This window comes from Myxocyprinus asiaticus, chromosome 33 (genome assembly GCF_019703515.2).
Source record: "Myxocyprinus asiaticus isolate MX2 ecotype Aquarium Trade chromosome 33, UBuf_Myxa_2, whole genome shotgun sequence".
Classification (NCBI taxonomy): domain Eukaryota; kingdom Metazoa; phylum Chordata; class Actinopteri; order Cypriniformes; family Catostomidae; genus Myxocyprinus; species Myxocyprinus asiaticus.
Window position 1 is genome coordinate 18,673,179 of NC_059376.1, and position 19,944 is coordinate 18,693,122.

At 37.2% G+C, this 19,944-nt stretch overlaps 1 protein-coding gene across 3 annotated transcripts; it reads right to left on the minus strand.

Moving 5' to 3' along the window:
* Positions 1–5,371: 5,371 nt before the first annotated feature.
* LOC127424152 (syntaxin-2-like) lies at positions 5,372–18,194 on the minus strand. Of its 3 annotated transcripts, XM_051669097.1 has the most exons (11): positions 17,893–18,194; positions 16,941–17,021; positions 16,690–16,789; positions 14,550–14,624; positions 13,957–14,030; positions 13,749–13,857; positions 7,392–7,465; positions 7,023–7,160; positions 6,826–6,936; positions 6,455–6,606; positions 5,372–6,217 (listed from the first exon to the last, which is right to left on the minus strand). In XM_051669097.1, exons 1-10 carry the CDS (start codon positions 17,920–17,922, stop codon positions 6,469–6,471), a joined length of 930 nt encoding a protein of 309 aa, XP_051525057.1. In that variant the 5' UTR covers positions 17,923–18,194; the 3' UTR covers positions 5,372–6,217; positions 6,455–6,468. The 3 variants fall into 3 exon arrangements, with proteins under 3 accessions (XP_051525057.1, XP_051525058.1, XP_051525059.1); XM_051669098.1 differs by lacking the exon at positions 6,455–6,606; XM_051669099.1 differs by lacking the exon at positions 5,372–6,217 and having other exon boundaries at positions 6,476–6,606; positions 6,794–6,936.
* Positions 18,195–19,944: the final 1,750 nt, after the last annotated feature.

A 19,944-nucleotide genomic window follows, 5' to 3' on the forward strand; every position in this document is an offset into this window, starting at 1 on the left:
GCACTGCAGGTTAAAGTGAAGGATCAATGCAATCTTTGCTAAATAATGGACTGAAGCAGAATGAGTGGCTCTGCCACAAATACACCAATCACATGTTCAATTGAAACTAGTAGTTGGCTCAGTGAAAGCATAAAGCTTGCAACAGGTCATGAGGTGATTTCAGGGAGGTCAGTGAGTGAATTTTTTGAAAGAACAGATGGAGGAGGTGGGTGACGGGGTGCAGGTAAAGGAGGGGTGGAAAGGGTAAAAGAGGAAGAAAGCATTTGGTCCAGATCGAGGAGAAGGCCAAGACCTTAGAAAACCAAACCATGGTCAGGACACAGACTAATCCAATAATACCTATAGGCTATAGCTCTGTGGTTACTCATGACCACAACTGAGCTAAAAGTTAAAAAACAACAACCAGATTAATAAATCCTTTTCAATTCAAAAATAAAAAAGCATGGCAAACATTCAAATATAGGTGTATATAACTATTTTTTTAAATACACTGCCACAATTACATAAAATCACGAACATAATATATGTGGGTGAATGTCACAAAACCTGTTAGAAACATGTTCGGGTCATATTTCACCTCAAAGTAAAAAAAAAAAAAAAAAAAAAAAAAATTTTGACTGTTTTTTTTGGTTTGTTTGTTTTTCTCCAGCAAAACTGAAAAAAAAAAAAGTTACGTAAATTGGGGCCAGTCCACAAAACAGTACAATACACAAAAGTATAGCCACAGAACATAAATATAATATGTGTTAACATGACTGTAGGTTGATAAATTTACTTACTAACCTCATCTGTGTTATATCCAATATTTCAACTTCGTTGTCATGATGACTTAATGTTGGTAAGCCCTGAAATCCCGGTAATTTTCCAGACTGATCTCAAAGTGAAATCGGAAACCGTAGATTGACTTTTCTTTAGCTAAAATCGGTCTGTGTTTACCAAAATTCAAAACACTGCCCCCAGTGGCCACCGAGGGGTGCCAAAAGTGAGTTGTGAAGCGAGTTGTTTTCAGCTGGACAGGCTGTAATACAGTGAAGAGGAATGCATATTTTATAAACTGTACCCCCAAACCCCAAAACTAAACCTAACCATCAGAGGAATATAAATGTAATGTTAGAGAGAAAAATGCAACCTTCAAATTACTTCCTGGTTTAAGCACAGGATCCAACCCCGGGTCTCCCATGCTGCTGATGCATTGCGCTTTCGGTCGCACCACAAGGGAAAGTGAACATGCTGGAGCAGATGCAAAAATGTCTGACGGGAGATGCCACTTGTCAGTGAGTTGGCATAATGTGGCCGATCCTAGGTTTCTGGAACTCTCAGAAACAACATGCCGACTTGTGTGATCATGTTGCATTTTCGTGTGATATCTGCACAAGGATTCCAAGAAGAGAGTTGACGTAACCTCCTTGTTTACACAGAGCTGATCAGTAGTTTGCAAAAAAAAAAAAAAAAAAAAAAATGGTCTCCTAACTGTAGTCTGCATACCTTCAAGATGTCAGATGATAAAAAAAAACAGCCAGAAACAGTCAAATAGAAGCTGTCTGCTTCATATTTACCTTGTTGTATGTACTGGCGCCACCTACAGGAATTACGTCAGCGATGAACAACTACAAGTTCATCCACTTAGAAAAGTATTCTGACCACCAAAATGACAATTTAGACATCTTCACAGGTCAAATAATACAATAAACGTTTTATTTTTATTTTTTATTTTATTATTATTTAAAAATTTGCGTAAGTGCTTTAATGAAAGACTGAAATGCTATCACTATTTACTTCCATTATAAGTGCCTTACTTAAACCCTGAATTTTGTTTTCTTAAAAAAAAAAAAAAAAAAAAAAAAAAAAGAACCACTCAAAATTATTTTTTTGTGGAAGTCGATATTGTGCAACAAGTGCTGTAGATTGAGTTTAACTTGTAGCCTATAATGAACCCGTGCCTTTATTTGTTATGAAAACAATGTAAAAAATAAATAAAATAAAAAATAAAAAAAATATGGTCCTAAAAAAGTTTATATATTTACTTATATAGTTAATTAGTTAGCTCATTAGCTAAGCTATTTTTCTTTTAGTTTCATGAGATTTACCCATGTGCTGGTTGGGCTTTTGATTAGCTGACAGGCTCACCTTATCCTTGGTCCTGCCTGGTCCATTAGTTCTATTAGGGATGACTGACAGCTGTTTTTGGCCCCACTGCAATTCCATTTGCGACTGTTTGAGAATCTCCACCTCACAATGCCTTTCAACCCCCATCATCTCCTATAGGACAAACAGTCACATGTCACTTACTTTAGGTATGTATACAAACACATACACATACAAGCAGAACACACACAAAAACGTGCGCACACGTACATACAGTACAAACTTTTTACATCATGCATATGTTCACCCCTAAAATAGCAGAAACCATTATGAGCACATTCATGTATTCATAATATTTCACACACTATCTAACAAGCAAAAACACTCTTAAACTTAATAATCCCATCCAATGTAGGTAACAAACATAAGCAATACACATATACACTAACTGCAAAAAAAATAAAATAAAATACATTTTGTCTTAAATCCTAAAATAACTTTTCGAAACATTCTTAAAACATTCTCAATATATATATATATATATATATATATATATATATATATATATATATATATTTCTTGCAGTGCATAAAAGACATCAGCCAAGATTCTGTAGGCTATACACTACATCCACATACTGACACTACAGTATATATAGAAGTATAGAATACAGAAGTCCAATAAAATCGAAACTTAATAATAATTAAGTAATAATTTACATCTTAATCCACACATCTGTGAAGCAGAAGCAGTACATACCATGGCCCATAATCTATGAATAAACTACACATTGGCAGCCCTACTCTCTGTGAACTCCAGCAAACCGCTCCATGTCCAGCTCATAAGCATGTTTACCCACAACTCCGCTGAGGCTAACAGTGATGTCACAGAGCCAGCGTACCACAGGCCGCATGGGATTATTAATGTCTGTTGCTAGAGTTATGTAAGAATGGATCCTGGATTATATTGTTACTGTACGGAAAATGAACATGAAGACTGGCTTGAGGAGGGACAGAAAAGAGAGATGCCCTCACAGAGAGTAGCCATAATCCCCTCTTATAATGTTGCATCTTAAATGAGTTCGAAAGACAACAGCTGAACTGATGTGCAGTGTAGTAGTGCTGCTGAGAGGCCACATGACTTGCCTGGGACAGAGCAAGGGCTATGAATAGAGTTACTCGATAGCAGTCCATGCTGCCTGAGGCAAACACTGTAGAACAATCCATTCCCTCCAAGCCTACAGAAAACCCTGCTGGCCTCTACAAATCAATTACACACATTCTGTATGTACCCTTTAACTATATTGTTACTTACAGCAATTATAAAAACTTCTCTACATGCCACATTGTAAAGTAGATCTTACTGACTGGAACTCTGTGCAACGCAACCTGTTAATTTATAAATAGGATGCTCTTTTTGCAAAGTTGCTACTAGACAAATACTTGTCATTTAAGGCTTTATTAGCTTAACTTAAAGGGATAATTCAGCAAAAATAAAAAAGGAAATTCTGTCATCATTTACACATCTTTATGCTGTTCCAAAACTATTTCACTTTCTTCTGTGGAGCACAAAAGTAGATTGTTAGGGACTTACAGCCTCAGTCCCCATTGATTTTCATTGTGTGGAAAAAAGGCAGCAGCAACATTCTTCAAAATTTCTCACTTCCATGGGGAAAAAAAAAAGAAAGACAGACATTTTTGGATGAACTATCCCTTTAAAATCCCACAAAGGAATGTAATCGCAAGCAGTCCAAACCTTTCTAGGACTAGATTCTATTGCTGAACATCAAGAGAGCAAGAATCTTCAAATAATCTAAAAAGAAACTGGCAAAATTGCATCTAAACAAACATCCTCTGCAAATATCATTCATTATCTGTTGGATACAATTGATAATCTCTTAAAAAATGTTACAATTGAAAATGTTCACTCATACCTAAGCATACACTCACATTCTCACTAGTTGTCCTGGCCTGTGGTTTCCAGTATGCCGCTGACACACACACACACACAGAAGGGGAGATGAGCACTGACTGTTTCATCACTGTCTCAAACACTCACTGTCTCCTCTGTCAGCTTTGTCTCTTTATTCACTCACCCTGACCAGTTCAGGTGAGATTTAATATATTTATTTCTCACTGTCCTCGTGTGTGGGTGGGTGTGTGTGTGTGGATGCTCACTTACTGTCTCTGAGGCAGGAACATTTCTGTTATATAATGTCTGTGCCTCTACCCACTCACAGCTCAATAGCAGAGATAGGATGTCTTGAATGTGTCATGGCACGCTAGGCATTAAAACAGCTTAAATCAGTCATGCATACATACAGTTAAAGTATTGAATGAAAGGGACAGTATTTAGACTGTCTAATCTGTGTGTGTTTGAGGGAGATTTTCACAGTTGTTATGTGTCCTAGGTAAAATCCCATGTGGATGCACTTGTCCGATTTGTCACACATATAAAGTTGCTTGTTGTGACGGCGATGTCATCATCGACATCCTTAAAACCAAAGTATTAGATAGTTCCTATATTTGCTTATACTGTATGTGATACTCGTACTGTATGTGAAGCCAGTTTAAGATTCATAAAGTAGAACATTAATTTTATATTACATTTACATACAACTTGTCAATGCAGTTACAGTCATACGGATAAAACACTGTTTTAGATCAAATGCGATTTTAACAATCGAGGAACCACATGCTTTTTAGTTGCACAGATTTTATCCCACGGTGTTAAAAGGGTGCCTGAAGATATCCAGAGAATATTTAGCAGAGATGGGCCACTTCTATTTAAATGAATGGGAGAAATTGGAACGCTCAACCAAGAAGCTCTAGCGCCCAACGGTTGCAGAATGGAAGTCCCGCCTTACATGTGAAAGAGCCAATCACCTTTTAGATACAGACATCGCCTGTCAATCAATTCTAGAACGTGCATGCGCATTAGCTATACAAGCCAGGAATGTTTTTTTTTTTAGGCATAATATGAGGTAAAGAATCACAATTTATGATACCATTATTGTCATATTTTACGGCTGATTTCAAACATGTTCTTTGATTGTAATCTTGACCAACCGTTTTTGAGATTTTGGTCTTTCCCCATTCAAGTAGATGGGAGCTGCACTTTCATGACTGGAAATCCTGAGAGCATTCCAAAGATGGCCGACAGTGGACCGACTTGCTAGAGAGACTTTGAGATAGCTCACTTCATTTAAAATTGGATTGAATTATTCTATTTTAGAATACATAATTCATAGATTAACAACTAATGATAGAAAAATACAGTTTGACCGTTGAGCAGTAAGCAACTCATATTTATTTTGCAATACTCTGTGTGAACATTTGTTCCATGGTTACATTCCTGTCAGAAACAATCATATGTAAGCCAAAAAGCTAACATCATTAAGTGATTAAAACATGTTTTTATTAACGTTGCTCAGAGATCTGACGTCATATTGTGTGGAGCCAGTTGTTCAATACAGAGGGGGGTGTGATTTCATACCAAACATCACTGTCAAACCAGAATATAAGCCGAAAGAAACTACGCTGAACCCTTGATAATTGAGTGCAAACACTCTCCTCCTCCTTAAGAAGTACTTTCAAATATGTTCTCCCTATAGACACTTTCCTTAGGCAAAAATATATCTTGAGCACTTTTTTAGACTCTGTTTGACTCCACATTATTCAGTCAGATCTCCCAAGGCACATGTCGTAACTAAGGTTACATGTTATAAGATTACAAAACATTACTTACATGTGCAAAAATCAGTATGACAGCATTAAATAAATAAAAAGATTGAGATAATTACCTCTCATTGTTATGAAGAGGCAAAGCATTTAAGTCAAGTGAAAATCAGTCAAAAAGGACGGTCTTGAACCAGAAATCAGTGCCAACTTCTACACAATTCACAGGTAATAAAGTTTTATTTATGTATTCATATGTACTCAGTGAGTTTCGACATTTTGTATGCAGTAAGATATTGGAAATATTAAAAATACTGTGCCCTAACGTCAAAGGGAAGAACATAGTTCTTTGCTGTAGGTGACTAATCAATGTAAACTCCAATGATGATGATGATGATGATGATGACAAATAGGATGATGAGCACAGCTCCACAAATGGCAATATGGACCATTTTCTATGACAGACAAATCAACAAACACAAACAAATATCAGTATGTATGAAAAAATAAATAATAAATGTGCATTTTTACATTACCTTGTACCGTGATTTCTTGTTATTTGTTAGAAGCAAATAAAGTGGCATAGGTAAAAGCTTTCAATCACTTAAGTGACTACATTTATTTTATGGTTTTCAATTAGCTTTAGATGATAAAGTAAATAAGACTGATAGTGACTGGGAAATGGGGGTTACCTTGGAAATAATGGTTAAACAGGATTGGCTGCAGCAGATGAGGAGGTGGCGGAGTTAGTGGTGGTTTTTGCAGACAAGCCCACAGACAAACCAACAATAAGTGTAACCACAGCAAGCACGACCAAGATAATAAGAGCAAGAATTATGTACTTCTGTACAAGACAAATAAAGAGAAAGTGTTTTTTAGTATGTGGTGACATTTTAAAAAGAGATGCAACTAAGAACTGATGAGTTTTGATGTTATTTACATGTTGATCAGCTGATCAGTTATTTAATTTCAGAGTGAATAACTAAAATGTTGGTACATTTTGGTCTGTTCATCATACAGAGTGATCATACCGTGCGCCTTCAAAAGACTAATATTCTTTTACCCTGCGGGCCCGTGTCTGGTACCTCACAGCTTTCTTGGTCTGTTCTTTAGCATGGCATGTGTATTCCACTGCATTGTTTACATTTTTTTCAATGTTGTCAATCATTTCACCCTGTCCAACACAAATGAGAAAATTTATGCAAACTGTAGGAATTAATAAATGACTTCAGTGCAATGCATGGCGGTCACATACTGTACCTGAGTCTCCACAAGCATGGCCATGTCCATAAACATGTCATGTAGCTCTTTAATGCTGGACTCCAGGCGTAAGATGTCTTTATGCCTTGACTCGATCTCATTGAGGGCCTGACGAGTTATCAGGGAGTCAGAGATGATCTGAAAACAGAGGAGATCTTTAACATATTGCACTTGTCTTTATCTTCTACATTTGGAGGAACTTGGAGACAGTTACAGCACTAACACAAATTAAAAGGACCATTACAAAACATAGCCATCGGAAGGTGCTAGATCTGAACAATTGAAAAGGTGTGCTACTCTCATGTCAGGTCAACATTTTCCTGCCATCAAATTAAGATTGGAAAGTGTCATTTTGAGAGAGAAACTTACATCAGAAGTGAAAACAGATGGGTTTCCAGTCTCCAGCATTTCTTCCAATTCCTCATTGGTTGTGATTCTTCCAGCTACAAGATTCAGAAAATTTAAGAGATTAAAAAATATCTGCAACTTTTCCAGGCAGTATTCCCACACTTTTTGACCAATTCATTTTTCATGACTATTCCAGTCACTGCTTGCAGGATAAAAACATTTGCGAATCATTTTGATTCAGACTGGTGTGCAAAAGAATCATTCAGACCTATCTGTGAATCAGTATGACTAATTCATTGCAAAGAACCGATTCGAAAGAACACCTTGCTCACGAAACTCTACACAAGGTCAACACAAGAGCAAAATCTAGCCGATATAACTGGAAAAAATTATATTCCATATAGACATATCCAGGACTTGTCCATGACTTAAGATTTTATTCATTTCCATGACTTTTCAAGGCCTGGCAGTCGCAATTAAAAAATTTCCTGATATTGATGTTTTCCATGACTGTGGGAGGCCAGTCAAGGGTACTGCTATCTATGGGCTTCCAGGTAACTGCCCGATCCTGTTTAGTCCATTATTCACCTGTTAAGGGGCTTCCTATGCACAAGTTTGTCAAGGGTAAACATGAAACGGTGACCAGCAATTGCTAATAGGCTAGTCCATTTGTATAATTGTTTGCCTTTGTGTCATGGATTGGTGTATCTGTGTGCTGTGTGCTTGTGTATTCATCCTAAGTATGCCTTTGGGATGGTATCGATTCAGCTGGGAAAATGGGAGAGAACAAAACAGTGGCTGAAACCAATGTAAAGGTCATTAGAAAACACACAAACTCATACATTACGGCCCCTAAGCAATGACTAGTGCACATAAATATACTCACAAACTGGGGGGGTAATCAACTTTCATACAAATTTTACCTCTTGCAAAAAAAAATTTAAAAGGTGAACTGTGTAATTTCTGTGCCTCTAGTCACTACACGAAATTGCAAAAGTAATGACTCTTTGCAAACCGATTTCTTGAACACTTCCTTTGTCTGAAATTTGAAGAAAAACAGATAGTCTAACCCCAAACTCACATCACTGGATGAGCCAATGTAGCTGTCAGGCTAGGATTCTCAAACCAATAGAGCCACAGTGTTTACACTTTTTGAGGACCTCAACCAGAGTTTAGCTCTTGCTTAAGTATCCCTGCAGGCCAAATCTAACTATACACTGCTAGTTGAACCCAAAATATGACAAACAGTTTGAGCATATGAACACTCTCCCTCCATCTCTGTGACTTCAGATCACAAAATCAATTAATTATACATTTCTCTGCTACATAAATCGTTAATACAAAGGTCAGGGGATATGTTTTTAAAAAGGTAAAGTTGATGTAACTAGAGCCACTTTTCCACCATCGGGCCGAACGGTTCTGAGCACAGAACGGTTAAAGTAGCATTTCCACTGGAGCACGGTTTGGCACAGCACATTTATAAACCGTTCTTGGCCTGGAATTCTTGGCACGGTTTGCTAACCTTTCTCAACCGTGCTGGTAGAATGGCTTTAGTACGTGGCTACTCGTTTAGTTTATCTTCATGATTTTATGATGATGGTTTAACTAGTATTGTAGACTATTTTTTTTACATGCCTTTTTGTCAGGAGAGTAGATTACTAGCTAATTTAAACTCAAAACACATCAATATATTCTCATATACTATTTTCATATAATACTTATATGTAATATTTTGTTAATAAATATACTTTGTTTTACCTTTCTGCATGCTCGTGTCCGGTGGTAAACACAAGCCCTCAGCAAATTATGAAAAACCTCATGCCTTTTTCTCTTTACTTTCCTTTTTGCGACATGGTCCGTGTCTTTCCTGTTTGTTAGCATAGTAAAACCAGGGAACAACAGTCCTAAAAACTGGAATATGCGATCATCCTCCGCAGTGCGCCACACTTGCTCCAATGTTTACCTCTCACGGCGTCACCAAAAGACAGATCTGGAATGTACCATAGTGGAAAAAGAAACCGTAACCAGCCCAGCTGACCCGGATCGCCACGGAACAGTACGGTTATGCAATGAGAACTGTTCGGCCCAATGGTTGAAAAGCGGCTTAGGTCTTTACGCAAATACTAGGGATGTGCGAGAATAACTAGAATTACTACTCGATCAATATTTTTCCCCATAAATATGTTCAACAATTTTTTTCACATTTATGTTTTGTTTTATATTTTTTTTACAAAGGCTGCGCTTAAATTACTGTCATGTTTATGTTACATTTTAAATATAATTAATAAAACAATTATTAAAAAAAGAGGATATCTGGACCAGATGTATACAGCAGATCTAGTCAACTGGTGGCCCGCGGGCCAAATCCAGCCCACCAATCATCTTTGTCTGGCCCCTCCGACTGATTTTTGATCAAACTGTCTCACCATCTGAAATACCAGAGTGCTATCTGTGCAAAACTCAGTGTTCACAGGCGCAAGCCTCAGGAATCAGCGTTGAGTTTAACAATGCTCAATGGCACATGCAACAGCATTCAGCCGTCATCAGTCGTCCAGACCGGAGTGCACGCTTTTCTGGCGATAGTTCAGTTATACTGCTTTTCTAAACATAGATCACACCGTTTAGGTGAGCATTTGATAGCATCTTTTTTTTTTTTTTAATCAAATGTATTTATATAAATTGCGTAGTTGTGTGAAGTGTGGTCAAATCTACAGATGTAAAAAAATGATCACCGCAGTTGTTACAGAAATCAAATGTTGTCAGCACTAATGCACATCTTAGGCAACAAAAGATGAATCGATTATGAAAACTGAACGTTCAAAGAAAATGCGCTGAAAAGTTTGCTTTTATTCACTATTCTTGAAGTGTCAAACGGGCATGGCTCATCTGTTCAGGGTCTGTAGGGCTTGGGAATAAATGATAACGTGACGCTGTGAGTCAGCACTCTCATTCGCGAACAGCATCAACTCAGTTTTTTCTTCTTTTGCCAATGATTATCTGCACAAAATCTGGATCCTGCACTGGCTATTGTGTGCAAATTTACAATATTTGCAGGACCAATTTTTTCTTAACTGATACTTATGTTTCTCCTCAGTTTTCATAATTTGTAAACAATAGCCCTAGAATGTTAAAATGATTATGTTTTGTTATTGTTTTTTTTTTTTTTCCCCAAAGTTGTTCAAAAATTATTTGTTAGTTAAGAGTATAGGTCATGTTTGTTCTTCAGACAGATCTTATGAAGGAATTTATGGCCAGACCTTAAATTATAATTCAATATATGGTATACCCTGTGACTATTTTAATATGAATAAATGCACAGTATTAAAGATGTTTTTGCGATGAAAGTGCTAGCTAAGATGAATAGTGAAAACATTTTGGCCCCTGCTAAGTTTTCATCTGGATAATCTGGCCCCCGCAAGAAAGTAGTTGAAGAGCCCTGGTATACAGAGTTTAATTTCACATCAGGTTGCTCGCCACACCCCCCTCACCCACTCTCTTACTTGCAGCGTGTGCAAGAAAATGTCCTCTCGCAAGACAAGCAAAGTAGCTATGGAAATCACTTCGGTGGTGGTGCGGGAAGCGGATTTCCTAAATGTTGGCTTGCAAGTCGTTATGGATGTTTTCACATTTGAGTCTTCTTCAAATCTGTGCGTGCTTGCAAGTTATTTTCCTGCTGAGCTACTTTTTCAAGTGTAAGACAATCACCTCAGTTGAGTCAGGTCCCGTCTTTCACCGGACCATGTTGACATGTTAATTTTCTTCATCAAAAATGTATGCTCTGAGTAAGTAGCCTTGAAAATGACAATTTTAGAATAGGTATGCCATTTTTTTATTATTACTTTGACCCTACTGATCAAGAAGGCTATTTTCAATGATGTGCCGACTGCTTAACAGGTTAAACTGTCTTTTATTCTGTGTGCACATCATGTTTAGAACAATACATATGGTTAATTGTACATTTCTCACAGGCCTACTGCAAGGCAAGCACGTTGCAGATAAATGTCCCTTTTCAGTTGAATTTTGTGTGGGATTAGGCTGTTGGAATAGATTAAATATTTTAAGAAAATGGGTCGCATAAACACAATGTTTCTTGACTGTTTTCTGACGGTTTCTTTCTTTTTAGACTAGTCAACTCCAAAACTTATGATTAAACGCCAGTGAAATTAGTCTTTACGCACATCCCTAGCAAATACAATAGTCACGTGACTTATGACTCACTATCTCGGTCACATGACAGTCTGTTTCTGCCCAATAATCCAGAGTTAAAGGAGGATCTCAGGAGCCCTGTTGCCCAGGCAACTCTTGCCTTACAGTCTCCGGTGACAACCTGCTTCATCTCATGTGTCGTAAAGCAAAAAAAGTACTTCATTAATCCACTACCACTGGGACTAATTCACTGATGCATACAACTCCAACTGAGGGGTAACACTTCCATCTGCTCATAGTATTTCACTCATGACTAACCACACACAGCTTAAATTATATTTAATTTACAACATAAGACATTGCTATTAGTTCACTCTAAATCAAAGCACTGGCAACCTCCCTCTGTGGATCACAACATAACAAAGACACATAAAACAGCACACAACCTACCAACAAGAGCTTTCTTTTTCTGAATCAGGAACAGGAAGTTGTCGCAGAATTTATTGAAGGGCTTGTACTTTTTTAAATTGTCAGGAGCCTTTAGTCATAGCCCAGCAAAACCATGATTTACTACTTGGAACTACAGGTCGACCGATAGTGGATTTTGATGGTACCAATAACTAAGGTGGTGGAAAAGGAGATAACCGATTATTCAGACGATAGTTTTTAAAATCGATTTATAGAATGTTAGAAACTTTTCTTAAGTCTTTCCTTACTATGATGAGCACAAACATAAAGGCTAAGATGCAGTTTATTGTTCAACCAAAATCCCAATAATAACCATACTTTTTTTTTTTTGGTGTATGACGCAGGATTTTTAACTATAAACAAGCCCAAAACACACAAGGAGACTTGGTTCCATTACAATGCTCTTTATTTAAAAATTTACCAAATTAGGCTTTTTGTAGCCTTTACAGTATATTCTCTATATGATTTGACCAGATGAGGTTTACTGAGGAATAAGGTTTATTATTCAAAAGATTGGAAGAGACAATGTTTGTGCTAACGTGGCACATTTTCATATAGTCACATATGTCTTTGCATACCCTTGCTTCAATTTACAACACCTGATAAAAATAACAAAACATTGAGGCCTGGGAAGCTCAGCGAGTAAAGATGCTAGCTACCACCCCTGGAGTCGTGAGTTCGAATCCAGGGTGTGCTGAGTGATGCAAGCCTGGTCTCCTAAGCAACCAAATTGGCCCGGATGCTAGGGAGGGTAGAATCACAAGGAGTAACCTCCTCGTGGTCACTATAATGTGGTTCTCGCTCTTGGTGGGGCACGTGGTGAGTTGTGCGTGGATGCCGCGGAGAATAGCGTGAAGCCTCCACATGCGCTACGTCTCCGTGGTAACGCACTCAACAAGCCATGAAGAGGCGCGGATTGACAGTCTCAGATGAGGAGGAAACTGAGATTCGTCCTCTGTCACCTGGATTGAGGTGAGTCACTACGCCACCACAAGGACTTAGGGCACATTGGGAATTGGGCATTCCAAATTGGGGAGAAAAGTGAAAAAAAAAAAAAAAAGCAACATCCAATGAAGTGAGGATAAAAAATGTGATTGATATTGTCAATGATGAACGATTTAGATACGATAAATCCCTATGTAATTGTCCACCTCTAAAGGCACAGTAAAAAAAAATAAAAATAAAAAAAAAAACACATCGGCAACTGTCAGCATAGATTTCTGCCCATAACCGATAGTTACAAAAAGTAACTATCGGCACTGTTCAGTCAGAAAACCAATATATCGGTCTACCACTACTTGCTAGTTAAAGTTAACATTCTCATTTTAGAGCATTTTATGGACAAAAATCTGTTGATATCTCCATGCACAAGATGAAAAAAATATATTTTTGATCCATTTTCCCAAAAGAGAAAGACAACATACTGTTTGCTGTATCTGCTAAAAGATTTGTCAACTTCTAAAGAGAACACTTGCTAACAGACATGGACTAAAAAGCCACAAAACTCCAATATTGATTATTTTGATTGTGTTTTCCATGTTTAAACTGTAAATAATCTATAGCCTCTAGAGCTATAGAACATGCAACTGTGATGACCACACTTGGGCATCTGCTTTATAGGGGTTACTGCTCTTGCCATAATATATGAAAAGGAAACCAACATCTATTTGATTAAGTGGACAACAGACAACTGTTAAAAGTCTAGTCCACAGGCATTATAAGTATGCATGCTTTTATAAACATAGATATGCGTGCGTGACTCACTGATTTCCAGCTGCCTCTGAATCCTGCTTTTGCTTTTCTCTCTGAAGGACACCTGGATTTCATTGTATTGTGTCATCACCTCCACAAACTTACGAGACAAGTTAGAGTACTAAAAAACAAGAGAGAAACAACAAGAGACAGTTAAATTTGGAATGAAAACATGACCGCACAGGAAAGCAGCAGGAAAAAAAGGTGAGAGATTCCGCACCTGAGTTTTCTGAATGCGCACATCCACTGCAGCACAGTTAACCTGGTCGTCTGGAGGTAGACTCTGTTGCATTGCTAAAGAGACATTAGGAGAGAACTCAAATCATTTCTTTGGCCATTTACTTTAACAGCTGTACCAAAAATAAACATCAAATCTTTACTGAAGGTGGTGTATGCCATTTCTGCGCCACTAGCGTCACAAAATGAAATGCAAAAATAATGATTTTTTTTATATACAAGGTTTCCCGAATATTGCCCATCTTTCACTGGTCGGAAAAAGCAAGAGTCCCGCTCGAAACTCACAACACTGCTTGAGCCAGCGTTGTTGAGTCAAGCTGGTGGAGATTCTCAAACAAACAGAGCATCGATCCAATAGTGTCTCAGTGTTTACACATTTCAAGGGAAATCAGACTATGTATTGCTTACTTATAGTTGTCTCTGCATATTAAGCTTGGATAGGAGAAAGTATTTTACCATTGTAAACAATAACTCCAACTTTTTTTCCCCATAATTCTGAACCATTGTCATATACTCATCTTTACTCATGCCTGACCTGTCATGATAGCACAGACAAAAGCAGAACATCCTACTCACATTTAAGGCTGGTCTGGGCAATATTGGCATGTTTCTTGATTTCTACTGTAAGTTGTTCCAGCTCTTCTTTTGTTCCTGAAAGCAAAGTCATATTTAGGGATGAGAGATTTAAGATCATACTACTGAAATATATACTGCATGCCATTGAAAGGCCTGCAGATTGCTCATTTACTGTGTAAATTTACTTTAGTTAGATTAGGAACAACATCTGGCATCAAAACAGAAAAAAATTCTAAGATTCTAAAAAGAAACAGTCGGTTATAAAAAAAATAACAAAAGTAATAATTCTTCCTTACAAATAACAGTTACAGATAAAATAATGCCTTGGTAAAGCCCTACCTACAATATGATATATTATACTGGAAAAATAATGTGGTGTTTTATAGGTGATTATAAATACATACTGTTATATAAAAGGAAACGTTACTGTAGAGGGCTGTTTTGACTGTCTCTTACGAGGGAAGCATGGAGCACAATGCTCAACTGCATCGTTACATTTGACACATTTTCTTGAAAAAATTATAAATACCCTGAACATACTTTTCTGACTCCTGCAGATACAGTATATTACACATGTGTATAGAAGAAAAAAAGCAAGGAGCAGATACACTCACACCCTCCTAGATGTCTTTATCTCTGTCTCACATTCCTCTCTGCATGTCCCATACATGCCCTCCAAGTAACAGCAAAAATGAGCCGCACACACACACACTAAAAATTAAGAATGTGATGGTGAAACCACAAATTCATTGCATGCCCAAACTCGACTCCCGAGGAGGTATGTTTCCCAAATTAAGGGATAGAAACCCCTTTTAACTGGCCGAATCATTATGAATAGTTCGATATTATACATTAAACAACAGTTAGTTCTAATACTCTTATCTGACTGGATAAGCAATGTCCCAATAGAGCTGATAATTAGAACAGCAGTGGGACGCTTCACTGTTTGTATCACTCCGCTTGTTTGTGTTCGTGGCATTCAAGACAGGTTGTCAGTCTGTGTTTTGCATGTCCTTCTTTGGCTTCGTTTTGAACTATTTTGGATAAATAGGAGCAAAAATAGACAAAATAACTGACCACATTGTGTCTAAAATGTAAATTACTCAAAATGTACTTCTTGTTCAGAGAACTGTTGTAATGTATAATAGCAACATCATACTCATAATCATGCTGTTGATTTGAATATAAGCATGACTGTGACTGCCTGTGCCTTGTGTCCACAGCCAAAACACATATTCAAAAATATGTATATATCTGTGTATGTGAGGAATGGTTTTCCCACAGCAGTTTCCTGGCTGCTCCACAGGTGTACTTGAATGGAGTGATGTGGTATTTCCAGCAGAAGGAAAACTGGGCAGAGAAAATCAATGTTCTTTTACTGCTATAAGGCCTTGTGCAGCTGGAGAAAGAGATTTTTTCAATGATGTCTTAGTTTGTGACAGAGCCCTGAGTTTTATTTGTTTATTAAGTTTGAACAAGAATGAATGAACGGTTATGCGTGTATCGCCACCTACTGGGCAGGGAGGAGAATTTATAGTAAAAAAAAAAAAAAAAAAAGACATAAATATTGATCTGTTTCTCACCCACACCCATAAAACCACTTCTAAAGACATGGATTAAACCACTGGAGTTGTATGGATTACTTTTAATCTGCCTTTATGTGCTTTTTTGAGCTTCAAAGTTTTGGACCCTCTTGACTTGCATTGTATGGACCTACAGAGGTGAGATTGTCTTCTAAAAATATTCGTTTGTGTCATACACATCTGGGATGGCATGAGGGTGAGTAAATGATGAGAGAATTTTCATTTTTGGGGGAACAATTATTTTAACATGGCCATTCAGAAACAGGCTCTTATTTGTTTCATCTGTTCCATCTGCTCAAATTTCACTGACTTTTGAAAGGAGATGTTAGGCAGAATATTAATTTAATTAAAATACAATGCAATGAAAGTGAATAGTGACTCCATGTCTGTCGGTCTCTAATATTCTACCTAGCATCTCCTTTTGTGTTCCAGAGAGAGAGAGAGAGAAAAAAAAGAGTCATACAAGTTTGGAACAGCATAAGGGTGAGTAAATGATGGCAGAATTTTCATTCTGGGTGAACTACCACTTTAACAGGCTTTGAGTAAGGGTGACTTACTCTCGTCAGGGTTGGGAGCTGTAAGGATCAGGCTATGTTTCTTCTTCACCTCATTCACGAGGGAGGAGATCTTATCGATGACACCTCTGACCTCCTCCACCTGGAATAAAGCAGAGCACAGCTCAGACACTTCTCTTACACTTCAGTGGACTACACTTGTTGTGGACTATTGATCACCATTGATTTAAAAAGGAATATATGGGACACAGAGGAGGATCATAAGCACCTTTCATAAAGATTAATGATTGTACCTTTCTGAAAAAGACCTGCATGAAGCCATCTCTCTCCATGGACACAGTGACACCCCCATCTTCACTGGTGCCTTGTCTGCCCTACAGTAAACCACAGAAAGAAAAGATGACTTAAAAGGATAGTTCCAACATGATCACCAAAATGTAAAATAGGACTTAAATATTGATCTGTTTCTCACCCACACCTATCATATCACTTCTGAAGACATGGATTTAACCACTGGAGTCATCTGGATTACTTTTATACTACCTTTATGTGCTTTTTGAAGCTTCAATTTGTTGGTATTCATTAACTTGTATGGACCTACAGAACTGAAATATTCTTCTAAAATTTTTAATTTGTGTTCTGCAGAACAAAGAAAGTCATACACATCTGGGATGGCATGAGGGTGAGTAAATGAAGAGAGAATTTTTTATTATTGGGTGAACTGTTCCTTTAACCTTGATACAAGTATGGAAAGTAGACAGGAAATAATGGAGAAAGCTTGTTGCATTTATTTCATATGATATCTGGTGTTTCAGTGACTATAACCATTTATATCCACAACATGACATTATTGACCCTATTCAAAATTACAGTAGGGAAGGCAAGTTTGTAGCACAGTTCAAACACAGTGGCACTATTTAAGTGCTATTCATGGCATAATAAGTAAAAAAAAAAAAAAAGAAAGAAAAAAAAAGAAATAAAAACATAATTTAAAAGCATTTAAGATCATACTTTATGAAAAGAGAAAACAAACTCAACATAAGACAAGTTTGAAACAAAAGAGATAAGGGGAAAAAATTAAATAAAAGTTTAATGTGAAATGGTTTAAAACAAATAATAAATGGAATAAAAAGTATGAAAGAAGGGGGAAATAATGCAGTGCAAGCAGTTAAGTGCTTCGTCCGAGAATGCACAGATAAACAGGTACGGTTTAGATGACCTTGATTAAATCCCTTTTCTACTTACTGAATTCAATTCAGCCAGTCGGTCCCTCATAACAATGTTGTATGGAAAGTCGATTTATCCTCTGTAAGTATTGGTGCACGTCCGCTGCGGTTCGTACGTGTTAAAGTCCATTGCAAGTCCAAGTCAGATCGCGACAAATTACCATATATAGGATAAAGTAAATTACGTACATGAATGAAGTAACCATTGACTTCAGTACCTTGAAAACAAAAATACAACAGCAGCTTATAAATGAGGTGTTTAATATTCATGGAGTCATCCAGCTATGAAGCTTTGTCGGTCTGTTATTTCCACAGTCGCATCTGAATAATGTTGTGGGCGCATCTACACTGAACACTGCGGTAATGCCATGGCAACAGCGTCCTGAAAATGGGCGTGCACAATGGGTCTACAATACATCGTTTTTTTCTGTATAATTTTAAACTACATACTGCGATCAATTAATTGGCTATTCAAGTTTCTTTATCATGCATCTAGGTGTAAATTGTAATCCAGACCACTGCAGGAGCTCGTGAACAACTTTTTCACGTGCTGCCTGTTACTTTTGTCAGCGCTTGCCAGGATGGACCGGTCACAGCCGTTTGTGATGACTGGATTCTGCATTTTATAGCGACTGCAAAACCAGATTTAGATTTATGTTAAGTACCAGACCATGCAGTTATGAGATTGAAACTATTATACGCTTGAATATGAAGTCTGCAGTAAGAAAAACGTTGAGATTTCTATGCGGCTCAAAAGAGAATTCTGCAACTCACGTGCGCCTCCGGCAGGAAGAGAATTGCAGGATCTCTTCCGGCCCAATAGTGCCATTATTTTGCAAAGCTGATCCAACTTGAATTCTATAAGGAAAAGTTCACCCAAAAATGGAGAGGGAGAGGGAGAGGGAGAGAGAGAGAGAGAGAGAGAGAGAGAGAGAGAGAGAGAAAAGTGTATGACTGCAGAACACAAATGAAGATTTTTTTTTTTTTTTTTTTTAAGAATATCTCAGCTCTGTAGGTCCATGAAGCTCAAAGAGCACATAAAGGCAGCATACTGTACAAGTAATCCACTAAACTACAGTGGTTAAAGGACTTTAAATATTGATCTGTTTCTCAGCCACACCCATCATATTGCTTCTGAAGATACGGATTTAACCACTGGAGTTTTATGGATTGCTTTTATGCTGACTTTGTGCTTTTTGGAGCTTGAAAGATTTGGTCCCCATTCACTTGCATTGAATGGACCTAAAGAGCACAGATATTTTTCTAAAAATGTTCATTTGTGCTCTGCAGAAGCAAGTCAGTCACATCTAGGATGGCATGAGAATGAGTAGATAAGAATTTTTTGTTTGGGTAAACTAGTCTTAAGACTAGAACTAAAATGGTATTTGGAACAAAGAATCCAACAAGACATTCTATATTGTGTCTATTCATCATCAGCATTAGCTAATGTAGATGATTTTGTGTTAATGCAAAACTGAACATTAACCCCGTTTCTATATGTCCTCTTTTGATGTCATATTTCTGACTATTTTGTATATTAATATTCCCCTCTACATTAGTTTTTGTGTTAACTAATTTTAACAAAATGGTTCTGTCCCAACATATAAATGTCCATTGCTCCAAGTCTGTCGACCATGAACAATAGTCACCAGTCTATTTTATACTCTCACTATTAACTGTGTGAAACAAGGAAACAATACACATGTACGCAGTACATGAATGCTGATTACACAATATACTTGTTTACACATCAGGTACGATCTGATTTTTTCAGATCAGATATCAGAGGATAAATTAACAGTAGATAAACAGATCACTAGCAATCCAAACACTTAACATACCAAGAAATCTGCCATTTGAATCAGATTATTAGCATCAAAGAGCACCTTGAACTTGACCATAAAAGCAAGATGCCTGAACAAAAACATACTCCAATGGAAGTGAATATAATATATATATATATATATATATATATATATATATATATATATATATATATATATATATATATATATAAAGAGCTTAAGCATTTCACCTTTAACACTTAAAACAATCTAGTACTTGCTTCTAA

Excerpts from the sequence above, each read along its gene's own strand:
- LOC127424152 (XM_051669097.1), bottom strand. The coding sequence starts at position 17,922 with ATGAGGGACCGACTGGCTGAATTGAATTCA. Across the intron at positions 17,022-17,892 it reads GACTGGCTGAATTGAATTCA|GGCAGACAAGGCACCAGTGA; the intron begins GTAAGTAGAAAA and ends GGTTTACTGTAG. Across the intron at positions 14,031-14,549 it reads TGCCCAGACCAGCCTTAAAT|CAATGCAACAGAGTCTACCT; the intron begins GTGAGTAGGATG and ends ATGTCTCTTTAG.